Source organism: Lepidochelys kempii, chromosome 6 (genome assembly GCF_965140285.1).
Source record: "Lepidochelys kempii isolate rLepKem1 chromosome 6, rLepKem1.hap1, whole genome shotgun sequence".
Classification (NCBI taxonomy): domain Eukaryota; kingdom Metazoa; phylum Chordata; order Testudines; family Cheloniidae; genus Lepidochelys; species Lepidochelys kempii.
In genome coordinates this window covers 91,045,251-91,065,746 of record NC_136385.1, presented here as the reverse complement: position 1 = coordinate 91,065,746, position 20,496 = coordinate 91,045,251, and the positions used below count along the sequence as shown (strand labels likewise).

Genomic DNA, 20,496 nt, shown 5'->3' with positions numbered 1-20,496 from the left:
CCGCAGCAGCAAAAATCACAGACAGGTCACAGCTTCCATGAATTTTTGTTTATTGCCTGTGATCTGTCCATGACTTTTACTAAAAATAACCATGACAAAAGCTTAGGCTTACTTATTACCTCTCACTTTTGGTTTCCAATCTGTGGTCTCTGATTTTGCATTTGAGGAAGTCTGCATGCATTTTGCTCACCTCATTGTAGTGAAGTATTTGTTGGTGAGAAGGTTCTGTTTGGCATCTGCACTTGTCTAGCTGGTTGTTGTAGTTTGTATCTGTCCTTAATGATTGCTATACTGTAAAGTTTTTTTTAAGTGATTTACATTATTTGGGCTTAGGTGCAATTGATTATTTCATTGTTCTGGAGGTTAGATCTTTTGTTGAGGTTTGGCTGTGCTGCTGTACCTGCAGTCATTGTCAGGTTTCTGTTTTTTCTTCTCTAGTGCTTTGTGGTGAGCAAAAAGTTTGTGGCCTTGGCTGAGGTGTCCCCAGAACTTGTCCTTATTGTGTGTTGATTAGCCAAAGGTATCTCTAGTTCTATCCTGCTGCTGTCTGTTCCTGTGGATACATACTATTTATTTGCAGAACTTGTAAGTTTTCTCTTGTGGTTTTGTCTTCTCCAATGAATGTTGCAGATACAGATGGGTCCCATATTTTGCTTCTCTATAGTAAAATGGTTTGGATTATGTTATCAAATACTTTTCACAAGACTCTAAGCGTATGTATGTGTGTGTGTCAGGGGATATTCTATAGCTTGCAATCTCTATCAAAATTTGCTAGTGGTTTTGAAAGGGGAGCACACTCCCATTTCCCTTCTCCCTTTCTCTTCCCTCCCACCTCATTGCAAAATGGAGAGTAGTTCTATATCCCCTCTCATATGGAGCTGTTTTACTTGGCTGTCTTTTGTAGGTGAAACTCTAGGGTCTGAAGAACTTGTTTAGTGTTGGTTCTGCAGGACCCTGACTCTGGATGGTCCAGTCCCTCATATAAGAGAAAGGTATTATCATCAAACATACTTCCTGGTAGTGGCCATTGCCTGAGGTCCTAACAAATGCATGGAACTGCACTGGGTTTGCCCGCAGAGAGTGATAGCTAGTGGGTTGACACATTCCCTTTTCTGGCTATAGGTCTTTTCTGAGACCTCTTACTGCCATGAGCCAGTTTGTGGCCTATGTCCCTGATGCCTTGTGAAAGGAACAGGGAGTTAAGTCTAAGCCTTGCTGTGGTGTCTCTTCTTCATGCACGTCCTGGGATTGCTGTGAGCTTGGAAGCGGAGCTGATGGTGCCTTTCAGATGCGACCTAGTACTCCTTTTCTTTTTGCTGATTTGCTGAGGTGATCATGAAGCATGAGGAAGACAAGCATCAGCACAGGCTGAGTTACAGCTAAGCCACTTCTCCCCAAAGTACTTTCCTCAGCAGAACTGTAATTAAGGAGCTAGTGGTGTGGAAGAGAATCAAAGACTGGAAGGAGAATTGGGCTTAGTAAGGAAATGGGGGGAGAGGTAGCTGAGAGAGGTCAAAATATGGGCAATTTTACCAAAATTAATTGTTGGATGAAGAGATGCATTCTCTAGTGCTTTGCTTGTGATGTTTAGATGGTCCGAGTGACCCTGCTTTGGGAAGAGCTGGAGGGCTGATCAGCAGTGGTGAGTGGATGTTCCCCTGTGAGCAGTGGCTGAGGCTTATTTTTACTTGGAAAGTGAATGTTGTGTTATGCAATGAATGAAGAAGGCTGACCTGCTGTATCTGTGGAGGAGGTGAGGAGCACATGTGTACTGACATTGATTTAAGATCTACTTTGGAATAGAAAGAATGGGGGATCTTAGATTTTTGGTATTGATCTGGGATCTCTTGTGTGTGTTTTATTTTTTTCAAAGCCAGCATTTCACCTGGACCTTGTTTAAAGTTTCCGATGGCATGGTCCAATCCCGGAGAGAGAGTGACAGATCTGTTTGTGTTGATCTTGGCCATCGATGTGGCTTTCTGTCCTTGCTGCTTGATATTGGAACCTGCCCAGTGTCCTTGAGCTGACTCTTCTGACTTTCAGGATCATATTTTAAAATTAAGTGCATATGTACAATTGCACTGATACCCTTGCACACATTTGATTTATGTGAGAAAATACTGGATATTCTCACTCCAAGGAGAATCATCTTCTTGTGCATGATCTGAGAAGAACTGACCATTGTCAGTGGGTATTTGTCCACAAGGCTAGATATGCCACATAAGGTGTTCTGTTTACAAAGTTGCTGAGGTGCTCTCTCAGCTTGGTTTTTATAATTTGAGGCAATACTCTCCTGCAGAAATGATTTGTAAGCCATTTTTTCTGAAAGCCGTTGGAATTCGGGGGGGGAGGAAACCAAGATAAATATTTATCAGTGCAGGAACAGATATCAAAAGAAGGAAAATCTGATGTGTTCTAGGGCCTCAACAAGTCTTTTTTATATAGTGTGTGCCCTCTAATGGCTCTGCAACTTCAGTTACATTAATGTACCAGTGCTGGCTAGTATTTCCCTTATAGCTGCAATTACACTTGCACACAGCTCTCAGAGCTTTGCTGCATACTCTTCTGTCTCCACCACAGTTCTCTCTGTGGTGCCATGCATTCCATTCTGGCTCTGCAGGTAGTTCGGGAGGGAAATCTGGATTAAGTCCTTCCAAATTCAAATTCTTCCTGCAGGTGGCAGGAGGCCATCACTTGCTGTGTCCTTGGATCAAGCACATAAGGCCTGTAGGAGTGCTGGGTATTTTCTCTGCCCAGTAATGAGGTTGACTCTGTACTGGTATCTTTCACAAAAAGGTTAGTTCCCCACCTTGTTAGCTGGTAGCTTTTGGCACTGCCTGATGCTCATCTAAAATAACTTGTTCATCTTGTGAATAAATTACATATCTGGGTACCAGCTAACCATGGCAAGAAGCTTACCCCACAGTACCCTGTCTGAGTAAGTATCTTTGAGGCTGGTTCTAATGTACATGCTAGAAAGAAGCTGGCTGTGAATGTGGCAGCTCCTTTTGTCTCTGCTGGCCTTCTGACCTGGTGCCTTGCCTGCCATTTCATGCAGTGATAATGAAATAAGAACTTGCTGGGCTGATTAAGGGAGACAGCTTGTCAGACACAGGGGATTAATTCTGAAATTCTGTAACCAAGACCAAATGGCCCATTTTCATATTGGCATAAAGCTCCTTGCTCATTCTGGAGGTTTCAGGCACCAAACTTAGAACAGACAGTAACTTTCAGCATGACTTGGGGAAGGGAAGAAGTTATGGGCTGAGACTGGGGTAGCTTGTGCATATGGTCCCAGAGTGCCAGTTTTGTACTGAGGTTTTTCACTGTGGAGAGGGAGCTGATTCTGTAGATGCTGGTGAAATATTTCCTTCGAGATTCAAAAACATTTCAGAATTGCACAGTGATAAGAGTCCCTGTGGAATTTACAAACTGCTCTTGGCTGGAGTGCACTCCATATTCGGAGGGCGAGCCGTTACAAAGGGAGCACTAGGAATGCTAGGAAGAAATGTGTAGAGAGGTGGAGGCAGGAGTGTGTTACTGTGTTTAAAAACATTTCGGCTGCCAGTGTTAGAAATAGTTCTAGAAACTACACCCTGCACTGTGTTCCTTCCTAGACTGCATTGCAGTTTCAAAACCATTTATGCTGGTGGGTGGGCAAAACCTTGTAACAAACTAGCACAGTTGGAGCAGAGTTTGAAGCCGACATCGAGGCCATATGAATGAGCATCAAGGAGTACAGGTTTGGGGTGAAGTCACTAGTACATATGTGAAAGGTTTTGGGTCAGAGCCATGAGTCAATTACCCAGCCCATATCACAGGGCATTAGCTAGATTAACAGCTCCTGCCTTGCTGTGTTAAGAATAGAGAATTCAAAGGCCTGAAGCTGTGTAGGGAAGAAATTGACAACTCATGGCCTTAGGGATGTGGGAAGGATAAAAATAGCTGAGAGGGTGGGATTTTCCCTGAGATGACACAGCAAGAGACTGGGGTTTTCTGTAGCACATGTAAAGAACTCTGTACAGATTTGCTCATCTGTTTGCATATGTAGGTGGAGAGCTTTGTGCCCTGAAGGCAGCAGGCTCTGTACTGTGGAGTTGTGGGTTAAAAGGTCCTGGGGAGGCAGCAGGCACCCTGAAATAGATGGTTTGGAAAGGATGGGGTAAAGGTGGCAGACACCCTGAAGTGGAGGATGGGTAAGTGGGGAGTGAGGAGGAGCAGGTATCTTAATGTGGAAGGTAAGGAGAACACCACTATCAGACAGCTAGCTGATGTGATCTGTTTTGGGAGACCTGCTGTAGTATGCTGTCATTCATAATTTATTCTGGTCTTCTCCTTGCACTCTGCATTCTGAAGGAACAGATGTGAGCTAGGGAAGTGCATGGCCCCCTGGGACATTTCCCATTCTCTGTGTCAGAGGTCCCCAACCTGTGGGGCATGTCCCCCAGAGGGTGTGGAGGGGGCGGGGAGTGAGTGCCCCTCAGCCCCACTCCGCTCACAGCTCTGCTCCGGCCCCAGCTGCAGCCCTGGCTCCGGCCCTGGCTCCCAGCTCCAAACCCGGCCTTGCCCCCAGCCTCAGCCCTCCTCCCGGCTGAAGCTGTGTCTCTGGCCCCGGGCCCCAGACCCACCCCCAGCCTCAGCCACCTTATTACCCGTGTCTGCGTCCCCTCCCCCTACCAGGAGCCCCAGCCCCACTCCCACCCCCGGCTCTTGGCGGGAGGTGTAGACGGGTTAAGGGATGGAGCGAAACTGTAAAGTTTGGGGACCACTCCTCTATGAGTTACACAGATCCTATCTGTTATGGGGTTTGTCTCCAGACTGAGATATTTGCTGCTTTGCAACTCAAAGAGTTTTAGCAGGGTGGACGGTGCTTAAAATGAATTGTCTTGTGAGGCCACCTGCTGTTCAGATCTGGGACACCTGTAATATGGCAACAGCAGAGACATTTGCCCCATATGTTTTGGGGCTCAGATTCCTTGTAAGACATATTACCTATAAATGTCCCTGCAACTGAATATCCTTCAGCTGGGATTGGTGCAGTCATATTTTGCAGGACACCATGCTTTTGCTAGCTTTATCCCCACCCCACTTTCTCTGAAGGGCTCAAGTGGTGCCCAGTCCATAAAATTTACTCTCAGGTGGGAGCGGGGTACCTGGCTGCCCTGCTGAACCCCTCAGCCTGTCGAAATCTATCTGGGCTGGCAACGTTTTGTTCCATCTTGGACCTGCAGGATTTCAGGGGCATTGGTGTTGACTGAATGGCTCTGCAAATCTAGGCTGCAAAGTGAAATGAGACCAGGGTACATTCAGAGTACTGGGACATGGAGAAGCCTAGTACTTTACTCACTTTGTGGTGCTTTATAGCAGCTATGCTTGTGGCAATGACATGGAGTCAATTTTTTTTTAATCCCCTTCTAGGCTGTCCTTTTTATCTCTGGACAGGTGTAACTGATTTTTCTTCTTGTCCCTTCCCAGGCAGGAAGGCTAGCAAGCAATTGGTGGCTGCACAGTGCAGATATCCTCTTCCCAGAGTTGGGGGATAAGTTGCTGTACTTGAGTCCCTTTTCTCCAGCCGTGAATCTAAGATGTGAGTTCCAGGAGCCTCTTTTTCCACAATGTTCTGCTGCTTGGTCCCTTCCTGTTGACCCTTGCCCCACCTCTGGAGCCAAGAGGAAGAATGTGGAGGAATGAGTGCCCCCCTGTTGGCTTTTAGAACATGGGCACTTTTGTAAAGGTATGTGACTGCCATTGGCTGGAGAGTTGGGAGGATTCACAGGGCTGGAAGGTGATAGCCATCAGATAGGGAAATGCCTGGCTTAAGCTTTCTGCATGGTGGTGACTTTTGTTGCTGCTGTTGTGATAACTGATAAGTAACTTCACCTCATGCATAAAGCAGCTGTATGCACATTGTAATTCCTCACCTAATGGCTGGCAAGCTACATTGTATGCACTAGTGTGTGTGAAACTGTTATTTTCACCCCTGGCTGTTGAGCTAAGTACTAGCTTCTGGAGCAGGCGGGTTCTTGCTCTGCTGCATGATGACACAACTTGAGGGTCCCTCAGCCACCTGCAAACTCCTTGCAATAATTGAGAGTGCATGGTGTTTCCACTTTGCTGAAGTGAGATGGAAGATGTAGGTGTACTTCCTTATCCCATTGTCCCCCTGTGGTTCAGCCTCAGAAGGGCCAAATATATTTCATCCCTATGCTAGAGGGCTCATTTGGGGGAAGAGGAGTGGCGGAGGGGAAGAGGTTTATGCTCCACAACCCACTTATTCCGTAGTTTTTCTGCTGAGGCTGCCAACCTGAGGGCTAGTTGCTACCAGCTGTGGTGGTGGTTTTGTGATGTGCCCACATGACCTGTGGGAATGGAACTCAGATCCATGCAAACTCACTTTACAGAGCCGTCAAACAGATAGGAACTACCGTCAGTCATTAGTATTGGAATTGGTGACCCCAAGGTGAGTGACCGTATTGCCCAGTCCCCAAAGCCCACTTGCCCACTCCCAACTCAGTCTATGAAGCTCATACTGTATTGTCTTTATTTCAGGTATCACTGGTTCAGAACAGGAATCTGTGATGTAATTGTTCTTTACAATAAACTGGGCTGATCGGGTGTTCCATAGCCTTTTGGTATCATGCATTAGGGATCTGTTTAGGAAGAAGACTGATTTTCTCAGCTTCCACTGAAGCATATAATGTGTCTGGGGGAGGAAGAGATGGGGACTCCTGCTGGCCCCTCAGAGTTTTGGGGCACTGGGTATTTGTTGATGGGAGCTGTAAGCTGTGTGGATTTGAGAAGGAGTCACTGAACTAGACATGGAGTACTTGTGGCACCTTAGAGACTAATACATTTATTTGAGCATAAGCTTTCGTGAGCTACAGCTCACTTCATCGGATGCATTCAGTGGAGACATGGTGTGTTTGTGTTCTAGATGCAGCTGTAATCCTCAGCTGTGTGTCTCACCGAAGGGACCTGATGTTTTACATTATTGGTAAGTGGAGAGGTGGCCCTAATGTCAGTTTTCAGAGCAGCAGCCGTGTTAGTCTGTATTGTGTTAGTATCGTGTTAGTCTGTATCGTATTAGTGCATCTCACTGTAGGATCCTGAGGGTTTCCCTAAGTCTTCTACTGTCTTGAATGCTTTCACATTGGTTTAGGGTCTATCTAACAAACAGAAAGTTTTCTTGCCACATTGCACTCTTCTTCAACCCCAAGCAGAGTTATCCCATTGATCTCACTCCTGGCTCATCCCTCCTCTTTACCTTTATGGCCTAGTGGGGTTTGTTTCCTCCACGATGCATGCTTGTCCAATTTTAAATACTACAAGTGGTAGTTGCTGCATTGTTTCCTGTGGTGGAATCTCAGTAGTTTTATGTAGGTATTCATAGAAAACCACTTGCAAATGTATCTAGATTCTCCTGTGCCATACTTCAGACTCTGGGCAGCTACAACCATCTCCACTCAATTCATAGGTTTCAGAGTAACAGCCGTGTTAGTCTGTATTCGCAAAAAGAAAAGGAGTACTTGTGGCACCTTAGAGACTAACCAATTTATTTGAGCATAAGCTTTCGTGAGCTACAAAGCTTATGCTCAAATAAATTTGTTAGTCTCTAAGGTGCCACAAGTACTCCTTTTCTTTTTACTCAATTCATAGTCATTCACAGAGTCTAAAACTTAGGGACCTTTATGGTCATCTAGTGTGACCTTCTGAATAACACAGGCCACTGAAGTTCCCATAGTAATTTCTGCATCTAGCCCATAATTTCTGGTTGAGTTAGAGTGTATCTTGTAGAAAGACATCCAATCTCAGTGCAGGTGGGATCTCAGTGCCTTGCTGGGCCATGCTACCATAACCATACTGTATTCTTTCCCTGCTGCAGGTGGGATCACAGTATCCATTGTAGTCTTCTTCTTCACCATTAAGTTCCTCTTTGAGCTTGCCGCACGTGTAGTCAGCTTCCTCCAGCATGAGGACCGGGAGCGCCGAGGGGAGCGAACTATTTATGACTACGTGCGAGGCAACTATTTGGACCCCCGCTCCTGCAAAGTCTCCTGGGATTGGAAGGACCCCTATGAGGTGGGCCACAGCATGGCCTTCCGAGTGCATGTAAGGGAATGTTTCTGTCTCCACACAGATTGGGGGTAGGCCTTTTATCTCTAGGAGATGAAGGGGAAATTTCTTCACTGTCTGGAGGGTGTGGGACAGGGTGAGGTCCTCTCCTGTTTGTCTATTAGGACATTTTCGTGGTTGAGCTGAATATAGTGTTTGTGTCTAACAAACTCCTTTCATGCTGTTGCGTGTCATCGCCACAGACTAGGTCAATTGCTGGGGTGAGTGTCTCCTATGCACCTTCCTTTATGGTGAATTGGTGGGGCCACTACATAGTTCTCTCTGGGGACATGTGGACAAGACCTAGTGGTCTTCCTTTAAGGATGCGGTTTCCCCTGCTCTCCTTTTGGGCTTGGGTTCTGTTGATCCTGATCTGGATGCACACTAACAATTCAGGGATCAATTGCCCAGAAACTTGTTCTTCTCAAGTCACTTTTTTGAACCCGAGCACAATAAGGAACAAGGGAGAGGGGTCAAGGGCTCAAAGGTACTCACTGTCTGCTCTCTCTGTAGAAGAACGGTGCCCATACCATGGGGCTGTGGGGCCTTGTCCTGCATTTGCTGTCCCCTCACTCCCTTGCTGAGGCAGGGCTCCATCCTGCCCCTCTATTGCAAGGTGGCTGGTTTCTCTCTGTCCCTGCACCCCATATCTCTGCTGACCTGGGCTTCTCCATTCCCCATGCAGTTATTCTATAAGAATGGGCAGCCCTTCCCTGCTCATCGGCCTGTGGGGCTGCGAGTTCAAATCTGCCATGTGGAGCTAGCAATGGATATTCCTGTGACCCAGGAAGTCCTTCAGGAGCCCAATTCCAATGTGGCGAAAGTGGCCTTCACTGTGCGCAGGGCTGGGCGATATGAGATTACCATAAAGCTCGGCGGCTTGAATGTGGCCTACAGCCCCTACTACAAAGTGTTTCAGCCAGGTAAGGTCTAGGTGAATCGGTAGTGAGCCTGAGTGGATATAGAGGTGTCAGACACCCCAAGGTATATGTGTTGAGAGCTGAGATAGATATGTGGGGAGGATTTACCCCTTCTGGATTCTGTTCTTCACACATGCCACCCCAAGTAGCAGAGACTCTTGGTTTAAGCAAGCTTATGGGCAGCAAACATAGGAAAACAGAAGCTGCTATATACTGGAGTAGGCTGCTAGTGCCTCTCAGCCTACATAGCTGTTGTTACCCACAAGGCATGGTATGGTGCCTTCATCCTGACCCAGCTGAGTGGTTAGAGAATGCCTTTATGCACAACGATTGAGAATTATAATTTATCTTAGGTAATGTCACTGCAAGTGCTATTTTGATTTGACTCTAATCCTCTAGGATCTTCTTAACTTTGCTTCATTGATTTCCTCTAGCAATGAATTTCACAGATTAATTATCCATTAGTTGGAAAAGTTTCCTTTTTCCTTTTAATTATTTTTTTTCCTGTTTGATTCCAATCAGCATATTTTATACCCTCTGTGCATGTACAATAAAAAATACATCCATTAAATAATTTTACAAATAGACACGATACCAGTTAAGTTGCCCCCTTTATTGCCTCCAAAAAAAAGAGGATGCCCAAAACTTACTCAATACCCTTCTGGCTAAAGCTTGCATTACTAGCTGAGGCTTACAGATCCACTGATCTGTACTTTATTGGACTGGCTGTGGGAATGAGTTCCAGAGTTGAGGGCTAAAGTGCTAGCATGATTGGAGTGGAGGACACTCTTTTAAATGTCCTTAGTGAAGCTGAGAGTTAACCCTGTTCAGCATGTTGGGCCTCTATCCCCTGACAAGCTCTTTCCTCCCCATTCTATGCATTTCAGTGCTTAGTGGCTTGGTTCTCTAGCTGCAGAGGTGGGGAACGTATTAAGAATTCATCCATTCTTTACAGGGCATTGTGCTCCTATCTTGTTAGCTCTCTGCTGCTGTACCTAGGGCAGTCTCTGATTCTAAATTGTCTCTCTTTGTTTCAGGGATGGTGGTTCCTTCCAAGACCAAAATCGTCTGCCACTTCTCCACTCTGGTGCTGACCTGTAGGCAGCAGCACACCTTGCAGATTGTCCCCAGAGATGAGTATGATAATCCCACCAGCAATTCTGTGTCCCTGATAGATGAGCAGAATTACAGCCTTTCCATCCATGAGGTGAGTTGGACTCCGTCCCTCTCTCCCAGTCTCCTACTGAGCTAGAGAGTGTTGTTCTCTCCACTGATGTTCTCTCTCTTTATCTAGCTGGGTCCCCAAGAAGAAGAGAGCTCTGGCATTTTGTTTGAGAAGTCCGTGGTGTCCAATCGGCAGACTTGCCAAGTGTTTCTGCGACTTACCCTGCACCATAAAGGCTGTTTCCATGCTTGCATCTGCTACCAAAACCAGCCTATTAGCAATGGCGATTTTGACATTATTGTCCTAAGTGGTGAGTTAAGAGATGTTAGGTGATCCCAGACCAATTGCACTTCCTACTGGATGCCATATGGTCTAGTCAAGTAGAGCTGTTTTTTTATTTAAATGTGGCTTCCCTCCATGCCAGCCACACTCGGTTGCCCTGGTAATGTCCATTAATTTAAAATATTATTTAAATAAGGTAAATTTGGTGCTGGCAAAGAAAGCTAGATGGAGAAAACACTGGAGACAGACATTCCCTATCCCCACAACAGGTATAACCCAGGAGCTGTCTCCTCCCCTGCCTCAGAGGGGAATTTTTTAGAGATTGAGCAGTTGACTGTGGCCTACTCATTCCTTTGCATCTCACAGGTTAACGGTAGGGGAGCCAATTTTGGGCGTGCTTTGCGATCTACAGATGAAGAGTAGTATGTAAAAGATAGGTGGTATTCTCATTCCTAATTGTTTTGTGATGTGGTTCTCTGTCCCACAAGGAGAGAAGCTACCAATTTATTTCACACAAGCTACTGAATGACTGTCATATGGTTATGGCTTTTGGTCACTACAGGCAGGAGTCAGGTTAGAACTGGTGCCCTAGAAGTAAAAGGTTCTGTATTCCTACTCTCTCTCTCTCCCTCCCCACCGCCCCTGTCTCCCAGGTCTCCCAGGCCTATGGAAAGGCTCGACATACTGATGTCCTGGAGGTGAAAGTCTCCATATCCCATTCTTGAGCCTCTTTCATTATTGACTCACTTTACCAGGTTCCCACTTAGCTGGTTAGACTTTTTGCTTAGTGCTGTTCTGTGGACTCTGAGCTTAATGTGAGATGCTGAACTTCGTTTCTTGGCTGTATCAAGCTTTACACGTGTTCCATCTGTGTCCTTTAGAAAATGAAATGAACATTGTAGAACGCAATGTGTCCACGTCAGGGGTGAGTATCTACTTTGAAGCCTATCTTTACAACTCTACTAGCTATGCCAACACGCAGTGGCACCTCCCACCCATTCATCTGGGCTCCTCCCAGCGCCGTCCTTCTACCGCAACTGAGGATGAGGATGAAGACTCTCCATCTGACGGCCAGACTCCTGAGAAAGTGAAGAAACCCAAAAAAGTGTATTGCTATGTGTCACCCAAGGTAAAGCCCACATGATTGCTGCTCTTTAGCTTTTGATTCAAATGTTCTGGCATTTCAGAGCTTGCCTTGCCCATCACTTTGGGCTCTGCTTCTAGACACGTCAAACTTGGCTGGTAAAGTTTGTCGAAACTAAGTATTTGTTTAAACTTGTTATATCAGATTCCTTTCCTCTGTTTTTTTTTTTTTTCTCCCCTAAAGGATCCAAAGATGCCGCTGCAACATCTGGGGAAAAATGATCCCCCACCTAGCTAATCAATGGGAGCGAGAAACCTGGAAAGCAGGAACAGCTGAGGGAGACCAAGAGAGGGAGTGGGCAGAAAATTTAGAGTTTGCAATTCAGTATCAGTTAAAAAGACTGCTTCAGTTTTAGCATTGCATATGTAGAAGCATCGTATCACAGAGCAGGGGGATATAACAATATCTCTGTCTGATCCAAAACCCATTGAAGTCAATGGGAGTCTTTTCATTGACTTTAGTGGGCTTTGAATTAGCTCCTGTATGGGTCTGGTGAGATCGGGCATCAAGTGTCCTCAGTGTTGAGTACTTATAGATCATGATTAGAAGGAAGAAAATCAGATTAAAAACAATAAAACTGATCGGGGACTAGGAAGGCTGATTTAGGAAGAAAGATTAGAAAAACACAATCTGTTTAACAGCTAAAGTGAAGGGATTAAAATATAAAAACCTAGAACTGAGAGTGGTTATTTAGTTTGATACCTTGAGGTATAACTAGGAGAAATGGCAGGAAATTAAGAAAAGAACAATGTAGATTTTGCCATTGTAACCAGATCAATATTTACAGCAACCATTGACCCTCCACTCCCCACCAAAACCCCTATCCTAAGCAGGGTGCCTAGGGAAGCCAGAAGAGCAGAAAATTCCATTAGAGACCTCAATTTGCCAATCCATTAATTTGGGAGGGGTTCAAGTAATACAGTAATAGGTACCCATGTAAAACCCTAATCTAGGAAAAATCTTCCTGACAGAGAGAGAGATGAGGCTGTGAAACAGTCACCAAACGGTAAAGGGGAAGGCACATTGCTTGGGATATTTAAACCTAGATTGGATGCAGTATTAGAAAATGTGGAACTAGGAATGATGTCTGAGGGGGAGGGGGAATGACCCAGTAGTCCCCTCACTCTGATTCAGGGAGACAGTTTTGGACTTTCATCAAGCTTCACTGTTAAATTTCCTGATATTGGAGATCATTCTGAATGCCTTCTGTTGTAGCTACTGCTTGGACTGGAAGAGAGACCCCTTGTGCACCTGTCTAATCTGTGTATTTTTTTATGCACCCATAACTGTAGTGTTTGGGCACCATATACATAAATATAGACCGTCATTCCTGTCCAACAGATCCAGGCTGTCCAGCCCAGCAGTCCCAGTCACTTACACAGGGCTGTTCTCACTTGCTCAACTCCAGGAAAATTGCTGCTGACTATTCCCCAGCCATCTTTGCTGAAGGAGGCCTGTGCAGAAGGGAGTCTTGTATTGTGCCCTAAAGGAACTAAAATTGGGGCTTAGCCTGCTCTCCAGTGAGAGGGAGTTCCACAGCTAAGGGCCTTCTGCCAGAAACGCTCTGCATGGTGAAGACAGCAAACTGGCTTGGTCACCCCAGCTTCAACAATTGCAAGATTTTTTTTTTATTTGTTTGAACTTGATGTTCATGACATTGAAGGAGTAACAGCAATAATTTGGCCAATGCAGGATAACTTTCCTCAGGACTTCCCAGCTCTGTCAATGCATTGCAGTCCTGTACTGTAGCATCCCTTGCTATTTGAATCCTGGCTTCCACCCTAAATTCCTATACACCAACTATCTTTTTAAAAGCTAAGGTGTGCGCCGTTGGCCTGTTAATGCATGCTCTGGTTTACTGCTATATTTATATCACATCAGCGTGTCCTGGGAGCTTCACAGACAAGTGTAACAATTAAGTCCTTTTGCCAAGTTGCTTACAATCATTCTTCTCTCCCATGTTACTGCGTAGTGGAGGTTTGAAGGGCATGTGTATTGTCACAGGAGAGGTTTTGGAAGGAGGCTTTTCCTGTGGGTTTGTTCATCCTGTGTCTTGATTCTAGAGTACTTCAGAAAAGAGCTTTAGTAGAAATATGGCTGCTAATGATTTCTCTTCCCTACGGCTCCCCAGCAATTCTCAGTGAAGGAATTCTACTTGAAGATCATTCCTTGGCGCCTCTTCACCTTCAGAGTATGTCCTGGCACCAAGGTGGGTTTGTCTCCATCCAGTTATTGTTGCAGTTTCCACCCTATCACCCCTTGTTGCTGAATAATGAATAATAATAATAATAATTAATGAATAATGCCTGTTAGATCTGCTGTTGGCGAAGTGTGGTTATTTCCACTGAGCAGCTAGATACGTGAAATCCAGGAACTCAAAAAACACCTTTCCTACCAGAGTACTGGAAATGTGTGCGAGCAGGGGCCAGCCATGTCTCTTCTCCTCACCCTAACATCAGGATCCTAGATATCATTCTCAGTCCTGTATCACACTTCTCCTAATTGCTTTATTGGAGGAGGAATAAGGCATCTAGATTTGGTCCTCCTGAAGCCCATACTGTTTGAAGTGGGCTTTATAAAGGCAACATCCCAGCTGGAATCCAGATGCTAGAGCAGGGTTGGCCAACCTGTGGCTCCGGAGCCACATGCGGCTCTTCAGAAGTTAATATGCGGCTCCTTGTATAGGCACCAACTCCGGGCTGGAGCTGCAGGCACCAACTTTCCAATGTGCCGCGGGTGCTCACTGCTCAACCTTGGCTCTGCCACAGGCCTTGCCCCCACTCCACCGCTTCCTGCCCTCTCCCCTGAGCCTGCTATGCCCTCGCTCCTCCCTCTTCCCCCTCTGAGCCTCCTGCACACCACAAAACAGCTGATTGGGAGGAAGGGGGAGACGCCGGACTGCTGGTGGGTGGGAGGCGCGGGGAGCGGGGCGGGGGAGCTGATGGGGGGCTGCCGACGTATTACTGTGGCTCTCTGGCAATGTACACTGGTAAATTGTCTTGTATTGTATCCTTTTCAGACTCAGGTTGGCCACCCCTGCTCTAGAGGCAGTGTGCCTGTTAATTGGTTCTGTGTGAGTGTGCAGATGGGAAGGTGTGTGTGCAGAAAGTGGTCTTGGTATGTGTACCCCACACTCTGTGCTTTCTGCTGCACAGTAGTTTGACCCCTGTCCTGTGTCTCTTTGCTGCTAGTTTTCTTACCACGGGCCTGATCCTGTGCACAAGCTGTTGACACTGGTGGTAGATGATGGGATCCAGCCCCCCGTGGAGCTCAGCTGCAAGGAGAGGAACATCTTGGCAGCCACTTTCATTCGTTCTCTGCATAAAAACATAGGTAAAAGAGGCTGGTGGGATAGACACTATGATTGGGGGATTCAGGTTGCTGCATCCTCAGGTTGCAAGCATCTCGGGGTGGCAGGCAGGGAGTTAGCTCTTGAGGTCATTTATTCCCGTCTACTTAGAGTTCTATAACCCTCTAGGAATTGTAGAGTAGTCCTCTGTCTCTCCTTCTGCTTCTGATACCACTTCCAATGAAGGATTTCATTGTCCCTGGCTTCTCATGCTCAGCAGGCTTTTCTGTCATTCCTCTGAAGGCATCTCTATGAGTGGCTGGATGTCTGAGAGACTAAACCACAAACTGTCCCCTGGGAGTTATGCTGTCCCTGCCTTCCATGGCAGATCACTCTGACTATAGAGCAGTCCTATGCAAATTGGGATGGGGACTCCATCCTGACACGTGAGGTGTTGGCAGCTCAGATGCAATCATAATAAGATCACTGTTTCAGGAGGCTCAGAGACTTTTCAGGACAAAGTGAACTTCTTCCAGCGGGAGTTGCGTCAAGTGCATATGAAGAGACCTCACTCCAAGGTTACACTGAAGGTCAGCCGCCACGGCCTGCTGGAATCTGTGAGTGAGCTTGTGACAATTGGCACCTGGGGGGACAATAGGCTGTTCCCACTTGTGCCCAGGACCCATCCCTGCACCTTTTGTTGCCACTCAGTTACTCTCTAGTGAAATCCAAGTTGACACCAACTGCGGGAACAATGACAATTTTGAGCCTCTAGCTCCAGGAGATAAACTGATCGCCAGCTTTGGGAAGGGAAGCAAAAAAAAATTTCCCTTTTGATAGTGTTACATAATTAGATATATGCTGAAAGCCTTATATCTTCTTCTTAAACCTCTGGCATCAGTCTCTGATAGCTGCTAGGACTCAGGGACAGTTGATCTCTCCTGGTATGGCAGTAGCAATGTCCAGGCTAGAGGGGCAGTTGGTTTGTGTGTGGTAGAAAGAGCCCCGAATACTGCCTTCGTCCAGTGTGCTTTGTTTGGGTTTGGTAACTGTTCCTGCTTATGGGAAGCTGTGTACCTCCCCCTTAAACTGTAAGAGCCAGTGATGCTCTGAGCAGGGAGGAGGCCATGGCCTGGCACTGTTGTGTCCTTGCACAGTTCTTCAGAAAAATATAAGAAAATCCTGATCGTTGTCCTATATCAGATGCTTACTAATCCTTGAAAAATGGGAACCCACCCTAGATACTCTGAGAATTACTGTCATGTCCGTTAGGATAGACCAAGCCAAAGAATGTGGAACTGTGGCAATAACAGCCCCAGAGCACTGGCTCAATCTGTTTGTGAAGTGTTCTGCAGAGCATTAGCAGTGAGACTTGACTCAAACTCACCTGTTATAGTCCTTAAATGACCTTCTAAATTAGATGCAATAGAACTATCAGTTGCCATGACTTGTGATGCCATATGTGTTTTGGGTTAGAATTGTGACAGAAATGGAAAAGACCAGTTGTGGGGGAGGGAGGACTGGTTGAGATTCTCTTTGATATAGTTGGTAAATTTAGATTTGGGAATATTTTCTGCAGGTTGGACAGGCTGTACATTATATGCACTGAGGCTTCAGGTACTGATTCATTATCCAAACCAGTTTTAATTCCTAAAAGCATTTTCAGAGACTCCCTCTGTATCCTGTTATCTTGGAAATTGCTGCAGAGCCATTAGCTGGAGCATTGCAGGCAGATAAGATAAAAAAAATTAAATGTGGGGGTGAGAAATATAAACACTTGAAAAATGAGGACAACACACATGGCAAATGCAATCAGAGAAATAAGCACTAATCAGGGGCTAGCATGATGCTCCAATTTATTTAATGATCAACTAAGTCTGAGCTTACTGTTGCTTTCAGGGGTCTTTAGGGTACAGGTTTTGCACTTAGATCTTTAATTGGGATCAGGAATGTGGGCCTACATATTTCCAGTCACTTGAAAGATTTTGTTAAAGTAAATCATGCTGTAACAGGTAAATGTAAACCAGCAACTTCTCCCTGGGCTTCTTTCTTCTACATTCTTTCTGAGGGGCTGTTTTCTAAACTGGACAGATGGGCCAGAGAGAACTAAGACTTCTTTACAAAAGTTGCTCCTAGCTACAGACAGTTTAATAAACTCTATTGAGTTGCTGCCTCTGGGTAGGAGAGGGGGCAGTTTTGGGGGAAGTGCTGTGAATGGGCAATGCTTAGGCTGTTGCTATTGAGCAAATTTTGTCTTGGTCTTGAGACCAGGAGCTGTCAGATGTGGGGAACTTTTCTCTTAAATTCTGTAATGGAGAACACACCTATGGTTGAGACTGAAAGGAAAATGACCTGCCTAAGATTAGTTTCTGGCTCCCCATCCTGTATTCAGATTACTAGACTGGGCCCCTCCCATTCTGCTTTACTTAAGTCGTCCGTGCATGGATGCTGAGCCCTGGGCAGTGGCCGCTGCTGCTAATGCTTTTCCTTTCACTCTCTCAGTCTCTGAAAGCAACACGGAATTTTTCCATTTCCGACTGGAGCAAAAACTTTGAAGTGGTTTTCCAGGATGAAGAAGGTAAGGGAACTTGCTCCAACAGAAACTTTTATGGGCTTGAGGAGGGTGTGCCAGGAGCATACTGAGAGTCACTTGCTGGTCTGGAATTCTGGCTGCCTTGCAACATATCCATCTGTGTCTAGATCCTTCTATGGCCTCCATCCCTGTAGTTTTGAACAAACATTAATGAATATAGCCTCCCAACCCCCTGTGAGGTAGGGAAGTATTATTATCCCCATTTTACAGATGGAGATGTGAGGCACAGAGACTAAGTGACTTACCCAAGGCCATACATTTGAGTGTGTGGCTGAGTTGGTATCAGAACACATTATTCTTGAGTCCCCGTTCAGTGCCTTCATTACAAGAGCATCCTTTTTTAGAGTTTGCAGCTGGGCTTCCGATTGTGTCACATGTAAATAGTGGCTGGTTTGATATTGGTCACCTGGGTGGAGAAGGGGATGTGAATGTGGTGGATAGAGAGGTTTCACCAGTCACTTGTGTATTTAAATGTGTGAAAATGAATCTCCTGCATTTCATGCTCACTTAATGGATGTGAAACCACAGGTCTGAGTGAATGGAAAATCATTCAGTAACAGGAGTCTGATATGAGCAGTTATAGGAAAATTAAGTGAACGGCCATCTCTGTACTTATTTTCCTGTGATCCCATTCCCAGAGGCAATGCTCTGCCCATCACAGTGACTTAGAGATAATGATGCTCTAGCCAGAGAGATTATTCTGTTTTTCTGGCAGCTCTGGGTGGGAAGAAGAAATGGAAGAGAGCTGGATGTGGCCCAGAGCTGACCGGTTTTGGACTTATTTTATCTTGTAGCTCTGGACTGGGGAGGCCCCCGCAGAGAGTGGTTTGAGCTGATCTGTAAGGCTTTATTTAACACCACCAATCAGCTCTTTACCCGCTTCAGTGACAACAACCAGGCACTGGTGAGTCCTTACCTTCCTACTTCAGTGGACAGAACTTGACATGTAGGCATGCTGTCAGCTAAACAGCAAACACATCAAAACAGCCTCTGTGCCTGCCTGCTTTCCCCGGCTGCTCTCAGGCCTGCCCCAAATCCTCCTAAATTGTCTCCAAATTCTTGCTTGGATGTCCCACCACGTTGCAGAGTTAAGAGCACTGGCTCATAAGCCAGCAAGGTACACCACTAACAGGGAAGTCAAGGCTTTCAGGAACTGGGGTTGGCACTACCTAAGAAGGCCTTATTGGGCAGAAGATGCAGTCTGTCTGCCTATTAGAATCCCTTCCTCCTGTCATGGGGTGGAAGGCAAATTTTTGGGACAATGCATGTGGCTCATGTTGTGTCTCTGCTGGCTGGATTCTGGTTTTTAATCTCTGCTACTGCGCTCTCTGAGTGTCATTCTTGAGACCCACAACAGCTTTACCTTAAGCACTGGGCCAAATCTATGGTCCATGTTATGAAAGAGGTCAGACTAGAAATGTGATTGTAATGATCCCTTCTGGCCTTAAAAGCTATGAATCTATGTTCAGATTTAGGGTGCAGTTCAAGGGCTGTGAGGGCATCTTCCTGGATGTGGTGTGCAATGTGAATGCCAGTTGGGGTCATTGCTGTCACTTCTGTTAACTATGGCTGATACTGTAGTAATTCTGATCCCCGTCCTTTGCAGGTGCATCCCAACCCTGACCGGTCCCCACATCTACGGCTGAAGGTGTATGAGTTTGCAGGCCGCCTGGTTGGGAAGTGTCTCTATGAGTCATCTCTGGGAGGAGCTTACAAGCAGCTGGTGCGAGCTCGTTTCACCAGATCCTTTCTGGCTCAGATCATAGGACTGCGAATGCATTACAAGGTAAGGCCACACAGCCTTCTGTGCTAAGCCCAGGCTGAAGTGAAACTGAATGTGAGCTTGCTTCCAGCAGACCCAGAATTCCTGCTCAACAGTGTATGTTAAATCTCTCTCTCTCTCCACCCGCTGTACCTCATCTACCTTTCTTCCTCAGTATTTTGAAACAGATGACCCAGAATTCTATAAATCCAAGGTTTGTTTCATATTGAACAATGATGTGAGTGAGATGGAGCTCGTCTTCGCTGAGGAGAAATACAACAAATTGGGGCAGCTGGAGAAGGTGAGAGGTGGTGGGTGAGGGTGGGACAGTCTCCACTCCTTTCATCTGTAGTAGGAGAGGCTGGGAATTGTGTGGTATGTCCCTGCAGCAGTGGCCACAGAAGAAGAGTATCAGTAACGTAGGAGTAGGGAGAGGTTCTTCAGGTGGGGGTTTATGCTACAAGGAAGATACTGCTCATCCTCACACACTCTTACACTGACATCCTCGTGTGGCCTCTTGTTTCAGGTGGTTGAGCTGGTAACTGGAGGGGCTCAGGTCCTAGTAACCAATGAAAATAAGATCTTCTACCTGAATCTACTTGCCCAATACAGACTGGCCAATCAGGTTAGAGAAGAGGTGGATCACTTCCTGAAAGGTGAGGTACTGTGTGCTCCCTGCTTGGCTCTAACTCCCTGTTCTGGAGGCACTGCCACTTACTCTCTTCTTGTCTTTCAGGTCTCAATGAGCTGGTTCCTGAAAACCTCCTAGCTATTTTTGATGAAAATGAGCTTGAGGTAGGTGCTGCTGATCCTGAGCCTGCCTGCCCACTGACCCTCCTTTTCAGAAGAAAGTAGGGCTGGTTGGGGATGGGAAGCCTCAACACTTGCAAAGTGTGTCTTTCCAAAACCTTCCCCCCCCCCCCTTCCCTCCTCTCCATTGTGAGCGTATGTATCTGAGGGAGAAGGCACTGAGTGTTGTTTGATATTTCCTTCTTCTCTCTTGTATGTGCAGGCTTCAGGGATAATAATGTATCATTATTGTTTATATTCCTAATCAATGGGTATTTGAGTCATGGGTTCAGATGCTCTTAAGTCCCCTGGGGTAGTAGGAAGGCTAGCCAGACTGTGAATGCCGCTTAGGGCAGGTGGAATGATATTTAGAGGACAGGGCCAGTTCCTTTAGGTCACTCTTCTACCATAATATTGAGCCCAGGGCAAGACAGAGAGGC

General features: G+C 46.1%; 1 protein-coding gene across 5 annotated transcripts in view; it reads left to right on the top strand.

Moving 5' to 3' along the window:
• Window positions 1-20,496, top strand: part of AREL1 (apoptosis resistant E3 ubiquitin protein ligase 1) — a 49,709-nt gene that overhangs the window by 1,332 nt on the left and 27,881 nt on the right. For 3 of the 5 annotated variants that reach the window (XM_073349174.2, XM_073349172.2, XM_073349175.1), the window contains exons 2-17: window positions 5,476-5,734; window positions 6,935-6,994; window positions 7,883-8,109; window positions 8,798-9,035; window positions 10,070-10,239; window positions 10,327-10,507; window positions 11,361-11,608; window positions 13,755-13,832; window positions 14,815-14,956; window positions 15,408-15,529; window positions 17,415-17,490; window positions 18,300-18,409; window positions 19,112-19,291; window positions 19,443-19,568; window positions 19,794-19,923; window positions 20,004-20,062. In XM_073349174.2, coding sequence (XP_073205275.1) covers window positions 6,979-6,994; window positions 7,883-8,109; window positions 8,798-9,035; window positions 10,070-10,239; window positions 10,327-10,507; window positions 11,361-11,608; window positions 13,755-13,832; window positions 14,815-14,956; window positions 15,408-15,529; window positions 17,415-17,490; window positions 18,300-18,409; window positions 19,112-19,291; window positions 19,443-19,568; window positions 19,794-19,923; window positions 20,004-20,062 — 2,103 coding nt within the window. In that variant the 5' untranslated portion in view covers window positions 5,476-5,734; window positions 6,935-6,978. Of the gene's footprint in view, window positions 1-5,475; window positions 5,735-6,934; window positions 6,995-7,882; window positions 8,110-8,797; window positions 9,036-10,069; window positions 10,240-10,326; window positions 10,508-11,360; window positions 11,609-13,754; window positions 13,833-14,814; window positions 14,957-15,407; window positions 15,530-17,414; window positions 17,491-18,299; window positions 18,410-19,111; window positions 19,292-19,442; window positions 19,569-19,793; window positions 19,924-20,003; window positions 20,063-20,496 lie in introns of those variants that run through there. The other 2 variants (XM_073349173.2, XM_073349176.2) reach the window with 2 other exon arrangements.